Source organism: Stegostoma tigrinum, chromosome 22 (assembly GCF_030684315.1).
Source record: "Stegostoma tigrinum isolate sSteTig4 chromosome 22, sSteTig4.hap1, whole genome shotgun sequence".
Taxonomy (NCBI): domain Eukaryota; kingdom Metazoa; phylum Chordata; class Chondrichthyes; order Orectolobiformes; family Stegostomatidae; genus Stegostoma; species Stegostoma tigrinum.
In genome coordinates this window covers 22,084,369-22,104,896 of record NC_081375.1, presented here as the reverse complement: position 1 = coordinate 22,104,896, position 20,528 = coordinate 22,084,369, and the positions used below count along the sequence as shown (strand labels likewise).

General features: G+C 43.3%; 1 protein-coding gene across 1 annotated transcript in view; it reads left to right on the top strand.

The window, feature by feature from the left end:
• Nucleotides 1-19,794: 19,794 nt before the first annotated feature.
• gna13a (guanine nucleotide binding protein (G protein), alpha 13a) overlaps nt 19,795-20,528 on the top strand; it is a 45,743-nt gene continuing 45,009 nt past the window's right edge. Inside the window, exon 1 of the mRNA XM_048555194.2 lies at nt 19,795-20,338. Coding sequence (XP_048411151.1) covers nt 19,817-20,338 — 522 coding nt within the window. The 5' untranslated portion in view covers nt 19,795-19,816. The remainder of the gene's footprint in view (nt 20,339-20,528) is intronic.

Below are 20,528 nucleotides of genomic sequence, written 5' to 3'. Positions count from 1 at the left end.
CCGTCTTCCCTGGACTGACCTATCCCCTCCCTACCTCCTCACCTATACTCTCCTCTCCACCTACCTTCTTTTCTCTCCATCTTCGGTCTGCCTCCCCCTCTCTCCCTATTTATTCCAGAACCCTCACCCCATCCCCCTCTCTGATGAAGGGTCAAGGCCCGAAACGTCAGCTTTTGTGCTCCTGAGATGCTGCTGGGCCTGCTGTGTTCATCCAGCCTCACATTTTACTATCTTGGATTCTCCAGCATCTGCAGTTCCCATTATCACAGTTCAGGACCAGTGATGTATAAAGTTTGGGTAGGTACGATGATCTGAACAAGCACATGGACTATATGAAAGCTACACATTCGCAAACGGTGTGGAGCACAATATGCTCTGCTCCTTGAAACAGTTGGAAAGGCTATTGGAATCCATGCATAGAGATAGCAAGAAGTGCAGATGCTGAAGTCAGCGACAACACAGTGTGGAGCTGGAGGAACATAGTGTGAAGCTGCAGAAACACAGCAGGCCAGGCAGCATCAGAGGAGCAGGAAAGTTGATGTTTCAGGTCAGGACCCTTCAACTTACCTGCTCCTCTGATGCTACCTTGCCTGCTGTGTTCTTGCAGCTTTACACTGTTGTCTGGAACCCACACATTCTCCCTCTCCATCAAGCATTGAAGACATGGTAGATTTCATCACATTGACACCTTTGCTGCTAGAAGAAAAGTGAATTTCTCCTGAGCTGCTCAGGGTGCAAGAGGTGGGCTCCTGTGTGTTACACGCTGCCCGTATTTGATGCAGAATTAGAGGAACCTGACCTGGTTCTAAAATGCCCCAGAAAGTGCTACAAGAGAAAGGACCAGTCTAGGTCCTCATACTAAAAGATGGAGGGATGTGGTTATTGTAACGAGGTCAGCCAGGTGAACCCAAAGAATATGAGTTCCCTGATTGGGGCTATTAATCTGGTCCAATCAGGGACACCTGGCTGACAGATAAAAAGAGGAGTGTCAATCATTCTGACACTCTAACAGCTGGCTCTGAGGGAGCTGAATAAGTGTCAAGGACTTTCCATGTGTAACTAAAGGGTGACTTGGTGATGGAGTACCAACCTCTATGGAGTTATTTCATAGAGGACCTGTATGTGAATGATGGCAGAATCATTACCAACATTTGCATGCAAAGTCGAGAAAGCACAATACAAAATTGAAATTGTTGAAATTAGTGTGAAAGGGTCATGCTTGCAAACTAAACACAGATGGCCTGCAACGTGGGCACTCTGTGTCTTGCCTCTGCATCACATTATATGCAGAAATGCTTTCTACTGAATTGCAAGAAACGTGAATTACTGTAAATATGAACAGAAAGTGATGGAGAAACTTAGCATGTCTGGCAGCATTCACAGATAGGAAAACAAAGTTCATGCTGCAAGTCCGATATGACAATGAAGCTGCTGCCAGACCTGTTGAGTTTCTACAGTACTTTCTGTTTTTCATTTCAGATTTCCAGCATCTACAGTATTTTGCTGTTATTTGAATCGCCATAAATATGTCTTCTTAACATCTTGAATTCGACCAAATCACCCCTTCGCCTTAATACTGCCATTCAATCCTCGGAATAATATCATAGTTTCTGTAGTCCCTACTCACAATCGAACACAAGTCCCGGGATCATTCTGTACCTTATTTTCTAACAAAGGCCAATATATGCTTTCTGATATGTGCCCAGACAATACTCCAAATGTGATCTAACAAGTCCTCTGCAGTTCTGTGGTCTAATTTCCACTCCAACGTTGTCTATTCTTGCAGACATAAAATTTGCATTCCATTGGCCTTTTTGGTTATAGTATCGGAATGGTGGTAAAATGGAAATTGGTGCTGCGCTTTTTGCATCAAACACAATGATGACCTCACCTTTACAAAATGACATTTTTGCCATGTTGTGAGATTATAGTTTGATTGCAGCAAGTAATAGAGACATTGGAGTCCTTGCTCTGCTGTGGCACAGGTTCTTGGTGAATATGGCATCCTGTTGAGGTCTCTTCCTCCCTACCCTCATCACTAATCTGACAACTTGTCTGTTGGTCATTATCAACTCTGTATTTGATACGGAATGTATAATATTTGTGTTAATAGGGTGAAATTTATAGGTGACTGAGCATGGGCTTTGGTAAGATATATGGCAGAATTGGGTAACAAGTGTGGCAAATCTTATCTCAGTGTCAAGTTCATCTTGTTCAACTTTTTATTGCTTTTCACAAATAGCATGACAAGATACTCACTAGACAGCAACAAGATGTTATTAATGGGGTTAATAATTGCTATGAGCCTTGTTAATACCACAACTCTCCTCACCTTGCCGAACTTGACAAGCAAGCTGCTGCCAGACCTGCTTGTTAGGAAAACTCAACAAAGAAACCAGAGTGTGCATCTGGTGGATTCAGATCACCAGTTGTTGCAGGTGAGCTCCATCTTGGACACTGGGCAGCAACTGCTCAGGGCATGATCCATGTGCTTCAGTCACATTGCACACATCATTTGTGGGCAGTGACATCTGGCATCTGCCAACCTATCTTGAACATAATGGCACCATCTTGATACATTGGCAGGCTGCTCATAAGGCACAGACATGCGTAGCAGGATACAGTAGTAACTAGCATTGAGAAGGCCTATGCAGCAGTGAATCCTTGTGAGCACGGACAGGGGCCCAGCTCATGGAATGTTCCATCTCGGGTTGCTTCTTTGCTGTCTTAGCATTGTTCAGGGCCTAAAACTGCAACAACATTCCAAATGTTACCTGACCAGAGCCTTATACAGCCTAAGCAGTACATCCCTGCTCTTGTATTCTAGCCCTGTGGAAATGAATGCGAACATTGCATTTGCCTTCCTAATGGCAAAGTGAACCTGTACGTTTACATAGAACATAGAACAGTACAGCACAGTACAGGCCCTTCAGCTCACAATGTTGTGCCGAACTTTTACCCTAAATCTAAGGTCTGTCTAAACTCCATCCCTACCTTATACTGTCATACATATGTTTATCTAATTGTCGCTTAAATGCCTTAATGAGGCCGACTCCACTACCCTCTCTGGCAATGCCTTCCACACCCCTACCACTCTCTGAGTAAAGAACCTATCTGTGACGTCTCCCCTATATCCTCCTCCAGTCACTTTAAAACTATGCCCCTCCATAATAGCTACCTCTACTGCAGGAAAATGTCTCTGGATGTCTGCTCCATTTATACCTCTGATCATTTTGTACACCTCTATCAAGTCATCCCTCATCCTTCGTCATTCTAAAGAGAAAAGCCCTAGTTCTATCAACCTTTCCTCATAAGACCTTCCCTCCATGCCAGGCAACATCCTGGTAAATCTCCTCTGCACCTTTTACAATGCTTCCACATCTTTCCTATAATGATGCGACTGGAACTGGACACAATACTCCAGATGTGGCTGAACCAGGCTTTTGCATAGCTGGAGCATAACTCTTGAACTCAGTCCCTCTATTAATGAAAGCTAACACACCATACACCTTCTTAACAACTCTATCCACCCGGGTGGTAGCTTTCAGGGAACTCTGGACATGAACCCCAAGATCCCTCTGCTCCTCCACACTGCCAAGGTCTTTCTGTTAACCATGTATTCTGCTTTCAAGTTTGCTCGTCAAAAATGGATCACCTCACACTTTTCAGGGTTAAACTCCATCTGCCACTTCTCAGCCCAGCTCTGCATCCTATCAATGTCCCTTCATAACCGAGAACAGACTTCTGCACTATCCACAACTCGACCCAGCTTCGTATGGTCTGGAAATTTACTAATCCACCCTTACACTCCTACATCCAAATCATTTACAAAAATCTCAAACAGAAGAGGACCCAGAACAAATCCTTGTGGTTTACCGCTCATAACTGAGCACCATGCTGAACATTTTCAGTCCACTACCACTTTTTGTCTCCTAAGGGTCAGCCAATTCTGAATCCAATCTGCCACATTTCCCCTTATCCCATGCCTCCTTACTTTCTGCATGAGCCTACCATGGGGAGCCTTATCAAACGCCTTACTTAAATCCACGTATACCACATCCACTGTTCTACCTTCATCCACGTGTTTGGTCACCTCTTGAAAGAATTCAGTAAGGTTTGTGAGACATGATCTACCCCTCACAAATCCATGCTGACTATCACGAATCAAACTGTGCCTATCCAAGTGATCATAAATCCCACCTCTCAAAGCCCTATCCAATAATTTGCCCACCATTGAAGTAAGACTAACTGGCCTGTAATTTCTGGGGTTATTCCCTATTTTGAACAAGGGAATGACGTTTGCCACTCTCCAATCTTCTGGCACTATACCCGTGGACAGTGAGGATGAAAAGATCATTGCCAAAGGCCCTGCAATCTCTTCTCTTGCTTCTAATAGAATCCTTGGATTAATCCCATCAGGCCCGGGGGATTTATCTAGCTTCAAGTTCCTCAAAATTCCTAGTACATCTTCCTTAGTAACATCGACCTCCTCTAGCCTACCAGCCTGTTTCACACTGTCCTCCACTATAACCATTGTGAATTCCAAAGAAAAGTATTCATTAAGGACCTCTCCTATCTCTTTACAATCCTTGATCGGCCCTACCCTTTCTCTGGTCATCCTCTTATTCCTCATGCATGTGTAAAAAGCCTTGGAGTTTTCCTTGATCCTATCTGCCAAGATTTTCTCATGCCTCCTTACAGCTCTCCTAAGCCCTTTCTTCAGCTCCTTGCTGGCTAACTTATATCCCTATAGAGCCTTTTCTGATCCTTGTTTCCTAAACCTTCTATAAGCATCTTCTTCCTCTTAACCAGTCATTCGACCTCTCTCAAGAACCAAGGCTCCCTCACTCGACCCACATCTTCCCCGCCGGCTAGGGACAAACATATCATTCACACGCAGTATGCATTCCTTAAACAATCTCCACATTTCTATAGTGCTCTTCCCTGACAGCATCTGTTCCTATTTTATATTACTCAGTTATATTACTTATTTCTCAGTCTAACAGAGGGGACATGAGGAAAAATATCTTTATCCAGAAAGCAACTGATGTCTGGAATTCGCTGCCCAATCCGATGGTTGAGGTAGAACTTCCCAACCGACTTAAAAGGAATCTGGACCTCCACCTGAAATAAAGCGCCGCAACTAGAAAGCTTACAGATCGTGTGCTAGAAAGTGGGTTTAGAATGGGTAGCTACTTTATTCAGTGTTAATGGGAACTGCAGATGCTGGAGAATCCAAGATAACAAAGTGTGAAGCTGGATGAACACAGCAGGCCAAGCAGCATCTCGGGTGCACAAAAGTTGATGTTTCGGGTCTAGACCCTTCATGAAGGGTCTAGGCCTGAAATGTCAGCTTTTGTGCTCCTAAGCTACTTTATTCAGCCTGGAAGCCAAGGATTGTCCTGAAAAGACATGATTGATAACTCCTGCATGGAACCCAATCAACAAATGAGGGGCAGGATATAACAGGTGTCAAATGACCACAAAGGTGATCACAGAACCAGTCACTGGACTACACACTTCAGGTAACTTGACAGATCTGGAGGCATAATTGACTACACCATTCCAAGGGTGTCCACAACGGTTCTCATCACGTCTCACTGCATAAAGGAATGGAGCTACACGAACAGGCTAGTGCAGAGTGATCTTCACCTGAGGAGAAGACAATGTTTGATGACTACCATCAAAAATCCTGTCTCCTCCTTCAAAAGTCAACAATCCAATGGCACATTCACACCATTTCCTACTTTTAAAACTAGTCATGCAATTGATCTGAAGACCATTTTCCATGGCAAATGAGTAATGCAACAAAATAGGAGTTCAAGTAAAGTGTTTTGTTTGTTGATATAAACGTAACCATAAAAGCACTGTATGCACACCCAAGCAAATCCCCTAACACTACTGATAAATCTTTCTCATCCACTATCTATTTGTTCTTTGTGGTGCAACCTCAGCTGCTTCAGTGGAGCCATCTGCAGGTTTGGTCGTTCCCCTTCTTTCATAAATGAGATGTTCTTGATGGAATTCTTCTGGATTTTAGAGCACAGGATGCACCCCCCACTCACCCAAACCAATCCATCTGCATCTATATAGGGACAAACCTAGACATCAGGCTCAACATTAGGTTGCAGACAAAATGTGTGGTTCTGTTGTCAGGGTAGTGTGGGGTGAGTAGTGTTGATTGGGAGTGGCAGTACCTTTAGACAGGTTCCCATTGTCACGTGCTTTAAATTTTCCTTGTTATAATCTGTGTGAACTACCTCTTTCAGAGACAGGGGAGGGAAAGGGAGGGGGTGGGGGAAGAGAGGAAGAGAGAGAGAGAGAGAGAGTACAGTTGGCTGCATGTCAGTGAGGTTCACATCCACCAAAGCAATTTCTACATCATCCTATGTCAAGCAGTTAGCAGAGTTTAGGCCAGAATGCATCTGGTGGCCTTCATGTCAGCTTTTCCATCTCTACGCTTTCAACGGGGGTGAATGTCGGTGTACCCATACTTGAGATGGACTCCCAACAGTCATTTTCCAAGGACACACTCTCTCTCACAATGGTGACAGAAGTGCACACATTTCCTTTTTCACAATGACTCCTGAGACTCAGCATCAACGTCCAGCTGTGTGGAGTTGGTTCTGCACCTTACAAGGGGGCATTTCAAATACTGTCTTTATCTACAGTACCAGCTCTTGCTATTTGAGATCAATGCCTTATTACCATAGTTATCTCTGGTACAAAACCCACTGAGGAATGCATGTCAGGACTCTTGGAGAGTCCATTAGAGTGACTCACATACGAAGTGTACATATCATGAAATCTCAGTGTCCACTCTTGCAGAGTGCGTAAGTTATGTGTCAGTGCATCCTCAGAGTGCTCACTCTGCTCTGAGAACTCCTTTGCATGCTCCCTAATCAGGATTTCCAATCCTTTTAAAGGTCATGTGGGAAATCAAAGTGAGTTATTGTTGAAATAAGGAATGGGTACAAACTGGACACTGAGATATCATGATATGCACACTTAGTGCTAACATCAATTCAACATGAGTGACTGTAAAGTGTCAAGTGACAAAGTAAAATCCAATTCTGTCACTCGGTATGTGAGTCACCCTTATAACTTAAGAGAACCCTGAACTAGGACTCCCAAATCCCTTTTGGTGTTTCAGATATCCATTGGGCAGCATGGTGGCTCAGTGGTTAGCACTGCTGCCTCACAGTGCCAGGGACCTGGGTTCGATTCCAGCCTTGGGTGACTGTCTGTGGAGTTTGCACATTCTCCCTGTGTCTGTGTGGGTTTACTCCCACAGTTCAAAGATGTGCAGATTAGGTGGATTGGCTGTGCTTATTTGCCTGTAGTGTCCAGGGGTGTGTAAATTAGGTGGATTAGACATGGGAAATGAAATGTGGACTTGTTGGGCCGAATGGTCTTTTTCCACACGGGAGGGATTCTATGATCTATATCCGCCCACATCCTTGTCCCAGCCTATCCAAGTCCTCTGTAGCCTCCCAGCTTCCTCAACACTATCTTTGTGTCATCTGCAAACTTAGCAACAATGTCCTCAGTTCCTTTGTCCAGATTGTTAATGTATGACATGAGTAGTTATGGTCCCAAAACTGACCCCTGCGTAACTTCACTAGTCATTGGCTGCCATGCTGAGAAGGACTCCTTTGTCTGCTTTCTGCCAGTCAGCAAATCCTTTATCCATGCCAGAACCCTGGTCCAAACACCATGGGCTCTTATCTTATTTAGTAGTTTGCTGTGTATCATTTTGTCAATGGCCTCTGTAAATCCAAATAAATTACATTCACAGGCTCTCCCTTATCTACCTTGCTTGTTACCTCCTCGAAGAATTTTAACAGATTTGTCAGGCATGACCTCACCTGGATGAAGCCTGACACAGCCCAGTTTTGCCACGTGCTTCTAATAACTGCACAATCTCATCTCCAATAATGGACTCAAAAATCTTACCAATGACCAAGGTCAGGCTAACTGGCCTATAGTTTCCTGCCTTCTGCCTCTCTCGCTTCTTAAAAGGAGGTGTCATATTAGCCATTTTCTGGGACCCTCCCTGACTTCAGTGATTCCTGAAAGATCACAACAAATACCCTTACAGTCTCCTCAGTTATCTCCTTCAGAATGCTGGAGTGTAGCCCATCTGTTCCGGGTCCACCTCAGACCTTTCAGCTTCCCAGGCATGTTTACCTTAATGACGGCCAATATACTCACCTCTGTCACCTGACTGTGTTGAAGTTCTGGTATGTTGCTGGTGTCTTCCATTGAGAAAACTGATAAAAAATACTTATTCAGTTCATGCACTGTTTCTTTATTCCCCATTACTACTTTCCCAGCAGTCCAATGTCCACTCTTGCCTCTCTTTTACCTTTCGGATATCTAAAAAAATTCTTGCAATCTTCTTTTATATTCCAAGCTGGCTTACCTTTATACTTCATCTTCTCCCTCCTTATTTTTTTTTCTTAGTAATTCTCTGCTGTTTTAAAAGCTTCCCAATCTTCTGGTTTCCCCAATCCTCATTACATTGTATGCTTTTATTTCAGCTTTTATGCTGTCCCTGACTTCCCTGCATACCTTGCTTTGCATGCTTCGCGAATTACCTTCAGAAACCCCTGCCAATGCTGCTCCAGTCTTCTGCCTGTTAAACTTCTCTTCCCATCAACTCTGGCTGGCTTCTCCCTCTTCATAGAATGGGGTATTGAGTACAGGAGTTGGCAGGTCACGTTACAGTTGTATAAGACTTTGGTTCGGCCACATATAGAGTACTGCGTACAGTTCTGGTCGCCATTTTACCAGAAGGATGTGGATGCTTTGGAGAGGGTGCAGAGGAGGTTCACCAGGATGTTGCCTGGTATGGACGGTGCTAACTATGAAGAAAGGTTGAGTAGATTAGGATTATGTTCATTAGAAAGACGGATATTAAGGGACGACCTGATTGAGGTCTACAAAATCATGAGTGGTATAAACAAGGTGGATATCAATTACTAGGGGGTCATGAGTTCAAAGTGAGAGGAGGAAAGTTTAAGAGAAATATGCATGGAAAGTTCTTTACACAGAGGGTGATGGGTGCCAGGAACGCATTGCCAACGGAGGTGGTAGACGCAGTGTCTTTTAAGATGTATCTGGACAGGTACAGGATGGGCAGGGAGCAAAGGGATACAGACCCTTAGAAAATAGATGATAGGCTTAGACAGAGGATCTCGATTGGCGCAGGCTCAGAGGGCCAAAGGGCCTGTTCCTGTGCTGTAATTTTCTTTGTTCTCATGTCTTTGTAGTTATACTTACTCAATTGTAATACCATAATGTCTGATTCCAGTGTCTCTCTCTCAAACTGCAGGGTGAATTCTATCACATTCTGCTCACTGCCTCCTATGGTGTCCTTCACTTTAAGCTCCCTAACCAAAACCACCTTGTTACACATCACCAAATTCAGAATTGCCCATTCTCTAGTAGGGCCTACCATAAGCTGTTCCAAAAAACTATCTCGCTGGCAGGCCATGAATTTGTTTCCTTGAGATCCACCACCAACCAGATTCTTCCCAACTTGCTTATTGAAGTCCCCCTTGATTATTGTAATCGCAGCTTCCATACATGCCCTTTCTATCTCCTGATTTATTTTCTGCCTTACCTCCTGACTACCGCTAGGAGGCTTGTACCCAACTCCCTTGAGGGTCTTTTTTCCTTTGTGGATCCTCAACTCTACCCACACAGATTCTGCACCTTGCTATGGATTTAATGTCATTTCCTAACAACAAGGCAACCTCATCCCCTCAATAGGATGTCTATCCTTGGATATTTAGTTTCCAGCCCTGATCCCCTTGCAGCAGTGCCAGCCATCACTTTCCCTTCCCTGAATATGGCATGAAGTGCCTGTAGAAAATGGCTGAAACAGTCCCCAGGGTGGGTAGACTAAGTGTCAATTTGATGATCGCAAGTGCAGGATCCAAGTTTTCTCGGCACCAGAATGTTGTAGTGATCAAACCAATAATGTGGCCATTTAGTCTGTGCAGCTACACTGCTTTTGCAGTCACTGCATGTTCCATTTTGTATGTACTCAGTTGGAGGGGCCTTCGGGATCAGTTGCTTGTCAATGGTGCTTGCAAATTAAGCCCAGGCTTGTTAATAATCTTGAAGTTATCAGTAAAGCAATATGAAAGGTCAGTGCTGGCTAAAGGTAGACCTATATTTGTGCAACTTCCAAGGGTCTTGTGTGAGCCACACAAGCTCAAGTCATCCTGTCATGGTTGTGTGTGCTGAATGCAGTATCAGGTTCAGAAATTGATGTAGGTATAGGGTCGGGAGGGTGGTGATGTGCTGCAGACAGTCCATTCTCAGGGATATCTGGTGGTCACTCAGCCAGCGCAACATCTTCAGAAAGTTACACAGCACAAACAGGAGGCAGACAGGTACCCCTATATCAACATGCAGCATTCCTCAATGTGTTGTAAAGTGTCCTGAGCCCTCATTTGTGGGGTTTGCCATTGATCAATCTTCTTACATTTAAGAAACTCTTTCACTCCTTCTGTGTCCAAATTAGCTCCTTTCCATCTAGAGGATAATCCCTGTTGCTCGTAACACGTTTGTCATTGTGGCTGCCTACTTAATATGACAAATATGGGGGTAGGAGGATTGGTACCACCTCCAAGTCTGGCAGCAGCCCTTGTGGAAGAAAAGAAGCACCCAACTGAGGGAAAAGTCACAGCTACAGAGATCTTCAGGACATGTGGGTATGCAGGCGGCTGAGAGATTTCCAGCCTAGATTTCACTTCTTGACCATAAGTGGGGTGCAATGCCAGTGCAGACTCCATATGTCCTGGAATACAGTGACAGAACTGTGCTGGGTGCTTGAGTGACCCGAGTGCTGCAGATATGGGAAGCTATCTTCTCCTTGTGGCTGCGAAAATCAACGCAGGGCTGTGTGAACACCTTGTGACCAGCTCCTTCCAGGGATAATGGGTGGCCTATGTGAGGTCTCTCAGTTGCACAATCACAAATGGATCAGGACAAAGGCCAATCTGTGCAAGATCAAATTAGTTCATTTCAGTCCCCTTGAACGAGGCCAGTGCTGCAGGCTGGACAATAGGATTCACGAACATAGTTGGGTTTCCTCTGAGGCAGGGTGCCATTCACCGTACATATGTAGCAGTGAGAAGCCCATATTATGTCTGGGTGCACGGTAGCCTTTCAAGCATAGTACAGGCACAAGGGAAGCCAGTGTTTGGGCTGATACTGTACCTGTTGAGTGGCAAGTTGTTGTGGAAAGGTTGTGTGATGAGTTAGAAACTGGAGATGACATATGAGAGGCAACATGGGGCGCAGTAGGTAATTTAGAAGTTTGGAAGATATGGCAAGAGAACTCAGTAGGTCTTGCAGCAACAACACTAAAAAAAAAAGACAACTCACACTGAAGAATTCATCAGTCAGAAGGGTAGGGGTCCATTTGATGCATTTATGGGTGATCTGCTATCACCGCTACTACTTCCTGGAATTGCGTGCATACTACCCTGGCAGCTGTCATGATTTGGACACTCTGGATCACTGCCATGTATCTGTTGCCTGACAAAGCTGGTTCTTGGGAGACAAGGACTACCAATTGCAACCTTAGCTCATGACATCATGCACAACTCCCTGGGTGATGCATAGCATAGCAGAGATCTGATGCTGCCCAGCCCAAAACAAGGACCATGGTGGAGCTGAATATTGGTATGCTAAAGATGCAGTTCCTCTGCTTGACCAGTCTGTGGGGGGTTGGCCACCAGAATAGTCCAGAAAGTGTGCTGCATCATCCTGGAGTGCTGTGCTCTGCACAACAGAACTGCCAATGAGGTGATGTTCTGGACACAAAGGAGCAGTCTTATGAGTGGGTGGATGAGGACACTGAAGGAGGAAGCTGACATAGTCCATGTCAGAGCTCAGCTACTACATGTGCTACATGCCGGGCAGAACCTCATTGACACTCACTTCCAACAGAAGACAGCAGAGTGCAGCACATTTTTGGTCATGGTTCAGAAATCTGTTTGACACTGTAAAAGTGACTTTCAGTATCTTTTGGCATTGTTTCTGTTCCCTTTTGCATTCTGTTTGTATTTGTATGTGTCCAATTGCTTGCCTATATTTGATCTTCCCCTTCCAGACGATGACAAGATGAGACCTTTTCGGTGGTTAATAGAGACAGGGTAGTATTGACTTAGTGGGTGTTTAGTAGGAATGGAGCTTAGGAAAAGTAAAATGTGTTGGTTAAACAGACTAGGATCAGCAAATAGGGTTGTATGGTGAGGAAATATCAGCCATTTTATTTGTGTGCCATGGGCAGTGTAGATTTGTGGCTGTTATGCCATTATGTTGTCAGTGAAGGGCAATACTCAATTGCCAACACTTGTCCAGGTGCATTGTAGCCTTTCAAAGATGGTGCAGGCACAAGTGATGCCAGTATTTGGGCAGCTAGCTGCTGAGTGACAAGTTGTTGTGGAAAGGTTGTGTGATAAGATGAGTTAGAAATAGGACATGAGGGATGACATGGGGCAGGGTAGGCAATTTTGGAGAGTTTGGTAAGATATGGTGAGAGAACTCACTAGGCCATACAGCAACAAATACTCCAAAAATGTGTACAGTGAATCACCTCATTGGCAGGTCTGGCAGCATCTGTGGAGAGAAAACAGTAACATTTCAAGTCTGGTGGTTCTTCTTCATAACTGATGGCAGCCAGGAAAACATTTGCTCTGCTTTTTTCTCCACAGATGCTGCCAGACCTGCTGATTTAATCCAGCATACCAAGGTACAGAGCTGGATGAACACAGCAGGCCAAGCAGCATCACAGGAGCAGGAAGGCTGATGTTTCGGGCCTAGACCCTTCTTCAGAAAAAGGTCTAGGCCTGAAACGTCAGCGTTCCTCTGATGCTGCTTGGCCTGCTGTGTTCATCCAGCTCAACACCTTGGTCTCTCAGATTCTCCAGCATCTGCAGTTCCTACTATCTCTGAGTTAATCTAGCAATTGTTTTAGATTTCTAGCATCTGCAGTTTTTAGCTCTTTTGAAGCATTGTCAAAATCATAGAATCATATGAACACTGCAGTACAGAAGAGGTTCTTGGCCCATTAAGTCTCCACCGCCAAAAATATACTACTATTTATACTAGTCTTACTTTCCAATAGTAGGTCCATTGCCTTGGATGTTATGAAATGTCAAGTGCTCATCCAAATACTTTTTAGAAGTTGAGAGTTTTCCCACCTCAACTATCCTCCCAGGCAACGAATTCCAGATTTCTCCCAACATCTTTGTGAAAAATCTTTTCCTCAAATCCTCGCTAAACCTACTGCCTTTTACTTTAAAATTATTGACCCTTATTGTTTTGATCCTTGAACTAAAAGAAATGTATATTTTCTGTACACTTTTGTCCATGTCCCTCATAATCTTAAGCATTTCTATTAACCTTCTCTGCTGCAAAGAAAACAACCTGTGGTGTGTATCGTATCCGAGATACCTGTAAGATGCTCATCCTTTTGAGCTTGTGCTTCTGTCCCATGAAAGCCTTTTGGTGAAATGCTCTCAGATCTGAGTGTTCTACCAGCTGTGATGAAAAGTTAGCTGAATTGATGGTGCATGAGCTGCATGAGTTTTGGAGCTCCTTTTATGCTTTAAATGTGAACACTGACAGATTGCGAGAAGCACAGTGCCACTAGAGAGGGAGTTATACAGTTTTTCTGTTCTTTTGATAATGTAATTGGAACGAAAATTCAAAAAAGGGGAAATGTGCAATATGATTGGTTACTTCCAAATAGAAATGTGAAAAACGCAGTTTCTTATCTAATGAGGAAAGTGAAAATTTACAGTTGAGAATAGACTTTTATATTTAAAGGCTGTTGAAAAACTGGAAGGTGTGGAATGGTTTGGAAATTTGCTGGGTTGAATAGGATTTTTAACCATTTTTTGTCTTAGAAAGGAAGTCAACAGCTTAATATGTGCTGTGGCTTATCTGCTGTCTATAGAAAGTCAAGGGACTTTGGCAAAAAGGCAGGAAAGCTTTTAGGGAGATGAGAGATAGGCATTTATGGCTCTTATTTCCTGAAAGACCCGGCTATGAAAAGACTATGGGGACCTCTATGCTAGTGGTTCCTAGCTTTCTGGACTTAGTTTTCTGTTTTACAGACCTAGACAGACAGTCAGTAACAAAGAAACACAGAAGATGCAAGTCTCCACCCCTTCCTCTCAGCAGAGATTTCTAAGAACCAGAAAGTTTCCAAATGTCAGTATTATTGATTACCAACAATGAAAAGCTCATCTATTGTTACTTTCCAAAGTCTCTGATCCAGCTTGATTTCAATCCAAAATGAACATCTTCCATCAGTTTACTGCTGTCAGTAATTCAATTTTGTTGACAGGAAATCAGATTGACTATGAAAATTCTTGAAATTATCTTCATTGTTTTCTGACATTTGGTCAACAGAAGGCATTTTCTCAAAAACCAAAAGAACTGCTGATGCTGGAAATCAGGAACAAAAACAGAAATTGCTGGAAAATCTCAGCAGGTCTGGCAGCATCTGTGAAGGAAAAAAATCAGAGTTAACGTTTTAGGTGTTCTGAGGAAGGGTCACTGGAACCAAAATGTTAAATCTGATTTCTTTTCTTCACAGATGCTGCTAGGCCTGCTGAGCTTCTCCCCTGACTGTTTTTTTAAAAAATTGCATCCATGCAGTGATGGTTTTCTTTTGTGACCATGTTGGGTCTAAGGGGGTATAGCTCTAATTCTGAATTATAGTTTAGATGTTAATCAGTATTGCACTTGATTTTAGGAATGAGTTTTATGTAGTAATAAACAAATTATTTTGAGTTTATGCAAGAAACCTGATGAAACAATAGACATTTACAAAATACAATAGGATATTAACTGCAAGCATGGCACTATCGTAATGAACCGAGGTTCTACATTGATATTGCTGTCAAAAAGAAAGCAAGAGGAAAGCGGTACGGAGCAAGCAGATCTGAATGGAATGACAGCAGAGACAGAAATAAATTCAAGTGCCTCCAGTGTGGATGGGAGTTTGGCTCGAGAAGGCATTTGAGGCCACTTGAGATATCACTTAAGGGCACTATAATACTTACAGAACTGAGCTGGCTGACACAGGCCATTAACGTGAAATATTAATTCTATTTCTCTTGTCACTGATGTTGCCTATCTCCAGCAATTTGTTTTTATTACATGCTGAAATGTCTTTAGCAATACTTTACTGCTATGACATTGCAGATAATGTACACACAGATTTTGTAAGATTTGGAGAAAACAAGTAGTCAAGAAATTACTAGCAAGATGTTTAATTCTTTCCCTACTTTTCATTAAGGCTAAACCATTCAAAATTAACATTGAACTAACAGTAATAATTGTGATGAGTCACTGTGTTGCTAAGGTGAGCATTTCTCTTCATTTATTTAAATGGTTTATTCAAACAGTTATGTTGATATTTTCAATTAAAAAAAAACACCCTCCTTACTACTAAACTCTAGGCCTTCTTACTGTTGCCAAGCCCGAGAACCTGGACAAAATTCCTCCACAATCCACCCCATTCCTGCCCAAATGTTGCGATTCTTCCAAAACTTTAAAACTTCGGAACCAGGCTGAGAATTAGATTTGGTAATGTGGAAGGAGGCTCAAGTGAAGCATAAATGCCAGCAAAGACCAACCAAGTGAACTGCTCACCAGTATGCATGAGGCTTTCCATGACTAGTAGCCTGTTCATTCTTCTTCCAGCACCTGAAACTAAATTTTAAATTAAGTTTCTCTTTTGCTTAAGTTGTACTTCAGGGGTTGTTACCCTTTTAAGAACTGCACTTAGTATTTTATAAATTCATGCTAATACCTGACATTGATCCTTTATCATAAAAGTAGGAAACAAATTGGACTAAATCTTGAAGATCTATGATGTAAGTTCTCTACATATCATCACCTCTTCTTCCTCAGGACGCTAAGGAACTTCAGCATAAACATAAGGACTCTCACCAACTTTTGTTGATGCACCATAGAAAGCATTCTATCCAGATGCATCACGGCTTGATATTGGTCTCCCCAGGAATGTAAGAAACTACAGAAAGTTGTGAACACAGCCCAGACCATCACACAGGCCAACATTCCATCCATTGACTCCATCTACACTTCCTGATGCCTCAGAAAGGCAACCAACATCAAAGACCCCTCCAACCTGCCTACAATTGCTTACAACCTTTTCCAACAGGCAGAAGAACAAAAGCTTAAACACACATACCAACAGGTTCAAGGACAGCTTCTTCCCCTCGGTTATTAAACTTCTGAATGGATTTCTCAAATTTCAAATCTTGTGTTGATCATGCTTTGTGTGCACTTTCTTTGCAGCTGTAACTTTGTATTCCTCACTCTGTTCAATCACCCTGTGATCTTTATATCTTATGATCTGGCTGTACTGCATGCAAAACAAAACTCTTCACATAGTTAGGCACATGTGACAACAATAACTCAATCAAGCCAAGGATATCTGATAAACCCAAGAATAGCAATTCAGCATTAATAAAACATGAGGCTGGAGGTAAATACTATGTTCCCAAATGCTTGATTATCTACCTCTATTATGTTATAATTGGCTACATATCTCGTTTTCATTTAACCCATTTTTCTAATCAGCCTGTTCAGAAATGTTAGTACACACCTCTGGAGCAGATGGGACCTGAACCCAGACTTCCCGGTCTGGTGGTAGGAACACTGCCAATATCTTATGTTCTTAAAAGATACAAGACAACAATTAAATCCATTGTAAATTCATAGGTGCAGAAAACTGGACAGAACCACACAATTATATTCCAAGAACACTCTTAAAAATGCACATACCATGCAAAAATTAGACATGGTCACTGTACATCAATGCATTATATGGCAAGTTCCCTTTGTCATTATGAAATAACATTACTCATCATGCGTAATACCCCAGGAGTTCCACTAATAATGATAGACTTAAAAATCTAAGATCACTCCCAACATCAGACACATATAAACATACAAACATTTGGGGGAAAAAAGCAGAAATAAACAACTGTTCTATCTAGTTTGTTCCATCCCAAAATACCATACAGCTTATCCACCCCTACCACTCCACCACGCCTCACAACCACAAAATCTCCTTAGAGAGAAGAAAACAATTAAGTCAACTTAGAAAAACATTGGTAAATTCTTCTCTAACCACAAGACAATCAACGAAGCTTCAAGAGACTGAGGACTATGATCATTAGATCATGTTAACACTCCTCCATTTACAGGGTTGAGCTTTAATATAATTAAGGTGTTTAAATTGACAGATTAAAAAGGATAGGTAAAGAGAAACTACATTGTCTAGCGAGAGAAATCTAGAAAAGGTGAAGGCAATCTTAACATAGAAACTAGGGCTAAGATCAAAGCAATTTTTCAGCCTACTGCAAAATCAAAATGCTGTGGATGCTGGAGATTTGAAATAACAAAATAAAGTTGGAAAACCTCAACACGTCAGGCAGTATCTGTAGACAGAAACAGAATTGTGGGGCGGTATTTTGTGCTTCTATTGATGGCCAGTTTGGAGGTAGGATGGCAACTTTTTTAAGCAGGATGACACCTAACTCACCCAGTCCCCTGCACAGGAGGGAAGGTCCATGATCAACTTTATTCCTCACCATTAATTGATGCCTTGTGGCTAAGCAAGGGCTACAGCTTGCCATTGCTGGAATTAACCCAGCTCCAAACAAGCTTGTTGTATATAGCATTCTCAACAGGTAAACCTTGCAGACATCTTGCCAACTGGGATGGTGAGTGAAGGCGTTCAGTGCTTGATCGAGGGAATGGACATAGGTTGAGGGGATAGATGTTGAAGGCTGGATCACTCCCTTTGCTTATGAAGCTGTGTTCCCTGCCCCACAATCCCCAAATCCAGAATGCCACTCCCTAACTCCCATCCCACAAATCACATCATACACCTTGATCCACTGTGATCCTGGAGTGTCCTTCTGGCAGTAGCCACAGCCTCCTCCCTCTCAGTTTCTAGCCCCTTATTGGCCAGTACCTGTCACTGGGGTTGATTTGTACACCTTAATTGCAGGTGAAGTGGGCTTGCTAATCGCAATAGATTTGATCAGCATATGTCTCGTACTACCTCTCCAAACAGCTACTGAGACCCTTGTTTCCCCAAAAAGATGCTGCCAAATGTTTCAGATCAATGAAATCAATCTGAAACATTTAATTCTGTTTGTCTGTCCTGCTGAGTTTATGTATAAATTCTCTGTTTCTATTTGCAATTTTTCACTCATTTGGCATTTTTGTTCAAAATCATAACAAAATTGGTTATATCTTGTGGCTTATGGTATAGACACAGGGTGGGAGGAAGAATTTCCTCCATTTATGATACAATCACAAAAAGGATGCAAAAGAATCCCCCAACTCACCGTTAAACCACAGTAGAGGAAGATTTACTCTGCATTTGGCTGTGTTAGGTCTCTCAGTATCTAAAATAGAAAACAAAATCTCACTCCATCTTTACATTCAAAGACTTACATACAGAACAAAAGTACATAAATAAAGGGAAACACAGCCTGAGGTGCTAAATATTTTCATGCCAATTTATGCATAGTCTACCACAAACCATACTGACTACAAGAGTTATTAGATGTGAAACTAGATTATTTTCAGAGATGAGGGGTTTGCCTTCTGAAGAGAAATTGAGCAGTTTAGGCTTATACACTCTGAAGTTTAGAACAATAAGTGGAGATCCAATTTAGGTATCTCAGATGCTAACGGGGATAACAAAGTAGACGTAACAGGGATGTTTCCTCACGTGGAGCAGTCTACAATGAGAGGTTATAGTTTTAGGCTAAGGTGTAGCAAAATTAAAACAGAGATGAGGAGAAATTACTTTTCTCAAAGAGTTGTGAATTTGTAGAATTGACTACTGCAGAGTACAGTGGAAGCTGGGACATTCAGTAAACTTGAGGAGGAGATAGACAGGTTTTTAATTAGTATTGGGTTGAAGGGTTAGGGACAGGAGGCAGGAAATTGGAATGGAGGCTAAGATGAAATCACCGTCGATTGTATTGAATGGCAGGGCAGGCTAGAGGGGCTGAATGGCCTACTCATGCTCCTGGATCTAATGTTCTAAACCCACATTTTATAATGAACTGCAAAAGGCATCTTGATATTTTTAAATCTTGTCTTTTCTTATCTGGCTCTTCGCCTTGTCAACCAGGAAAACTGGTCAGAAGTTCAATCAGTGTCATGAATCACTGGTTTGTCGTAAGGTGAGTGAAGTTCGCCAACTTCAAAAAGAATATCAGTATTAACATAATCTTTGGATAGAAGATTTGTGATCGATATCGAGGAGCTGAATCTTAACTTTTCTTTGCCTAAGTCTGAGTTGGCAGCATAGGGTTGCCAAAGATGCAGTTTCGCTGCTTGGCCGGTCTGTTGGGCGTTGACTTCTAGAATAGTCCAGATACCGTGCTGCATCATCCTGGAGTGCTGTGGTCTGCACAGTTGAACTGGCAACGAGGCGATTCTCCAGCAAATCCTGTTTTTGCAGCTCCTTACCTACACTGAATCCTCATATACAACCTGTAACACCTAACTTCCGCGTTAACACTTTGTCCAGGTGCGTAGCCAGTGCAAACAATCTGGGATTGACCGCCAGATTCAACATTTTGAGCCCTGAGTGGTGATTTGGTCCTCCAGCCGGTAGAGGCGCTCCAGTGAAGTAGGTGCGTGTCCGTGACGTCGAGCGCTCGCCCCAATGTGGGCGGCGGTAACGCGCCTTGTGACCGCGCGCTCCTCACTATGTTATCGAATGCTAAAGATGGCGGATTTCCTGCCGTCCCGCTCCCTCCTGGCCGCTTGTTTTCCGAGTTGTGTCCTCACCCAGCGAGAGGTCGAGCAGCTCCGCAAGAGTAAGCAGATCGACGAGCTCATCTCGCGGGATAAGACCTACGTGCGGCGGCTGGTGAAGATCCTACTACTCGGGGCCGGCGAGAGCGGTAAAAGCACTTTCCTCAAGCAGATGCGAATTATTCATGGCCAGGACTTCGACCAGAAGGCCAAAGAGGAGTTCAGGGGGACCATCTACAGCAACATCTTGAAGGGAATCCGAGTCCTGGTGGATGCTCGGGAAAAGCTCCGCATCCCTTGGGGAGACCCCGGCAACCAGCAGAACGGCGACGTCCTGATGAGTTTCGACACCAGGGCGTTGACCGGGGCAGCCGCAGGCCTCATGGAGACGCGGGTTTTTCTCAATTACTTGCCGGCCATCAGATCGTTATGGGCGGATAGTGGTATCCAGAACGCGTACGATAGACGCAGGGAGTTCCAGCTGGTGAGTAACTTGGAGCTGGGGAAAGTACGCGGGCTTTGAAAGGCCCTGGCCCTGGGGAACGGAACGAGAAGCCCTCGGCTTCCTGGAGGGTGTGTTCTGAGTGGCAGATTTGGGCGGGTGGGGGGCTTTTATGGTTAAGTTCTGTACTCCAACAAACTTCATCACCTAAGACGTTCAGTCTGGATCTTTT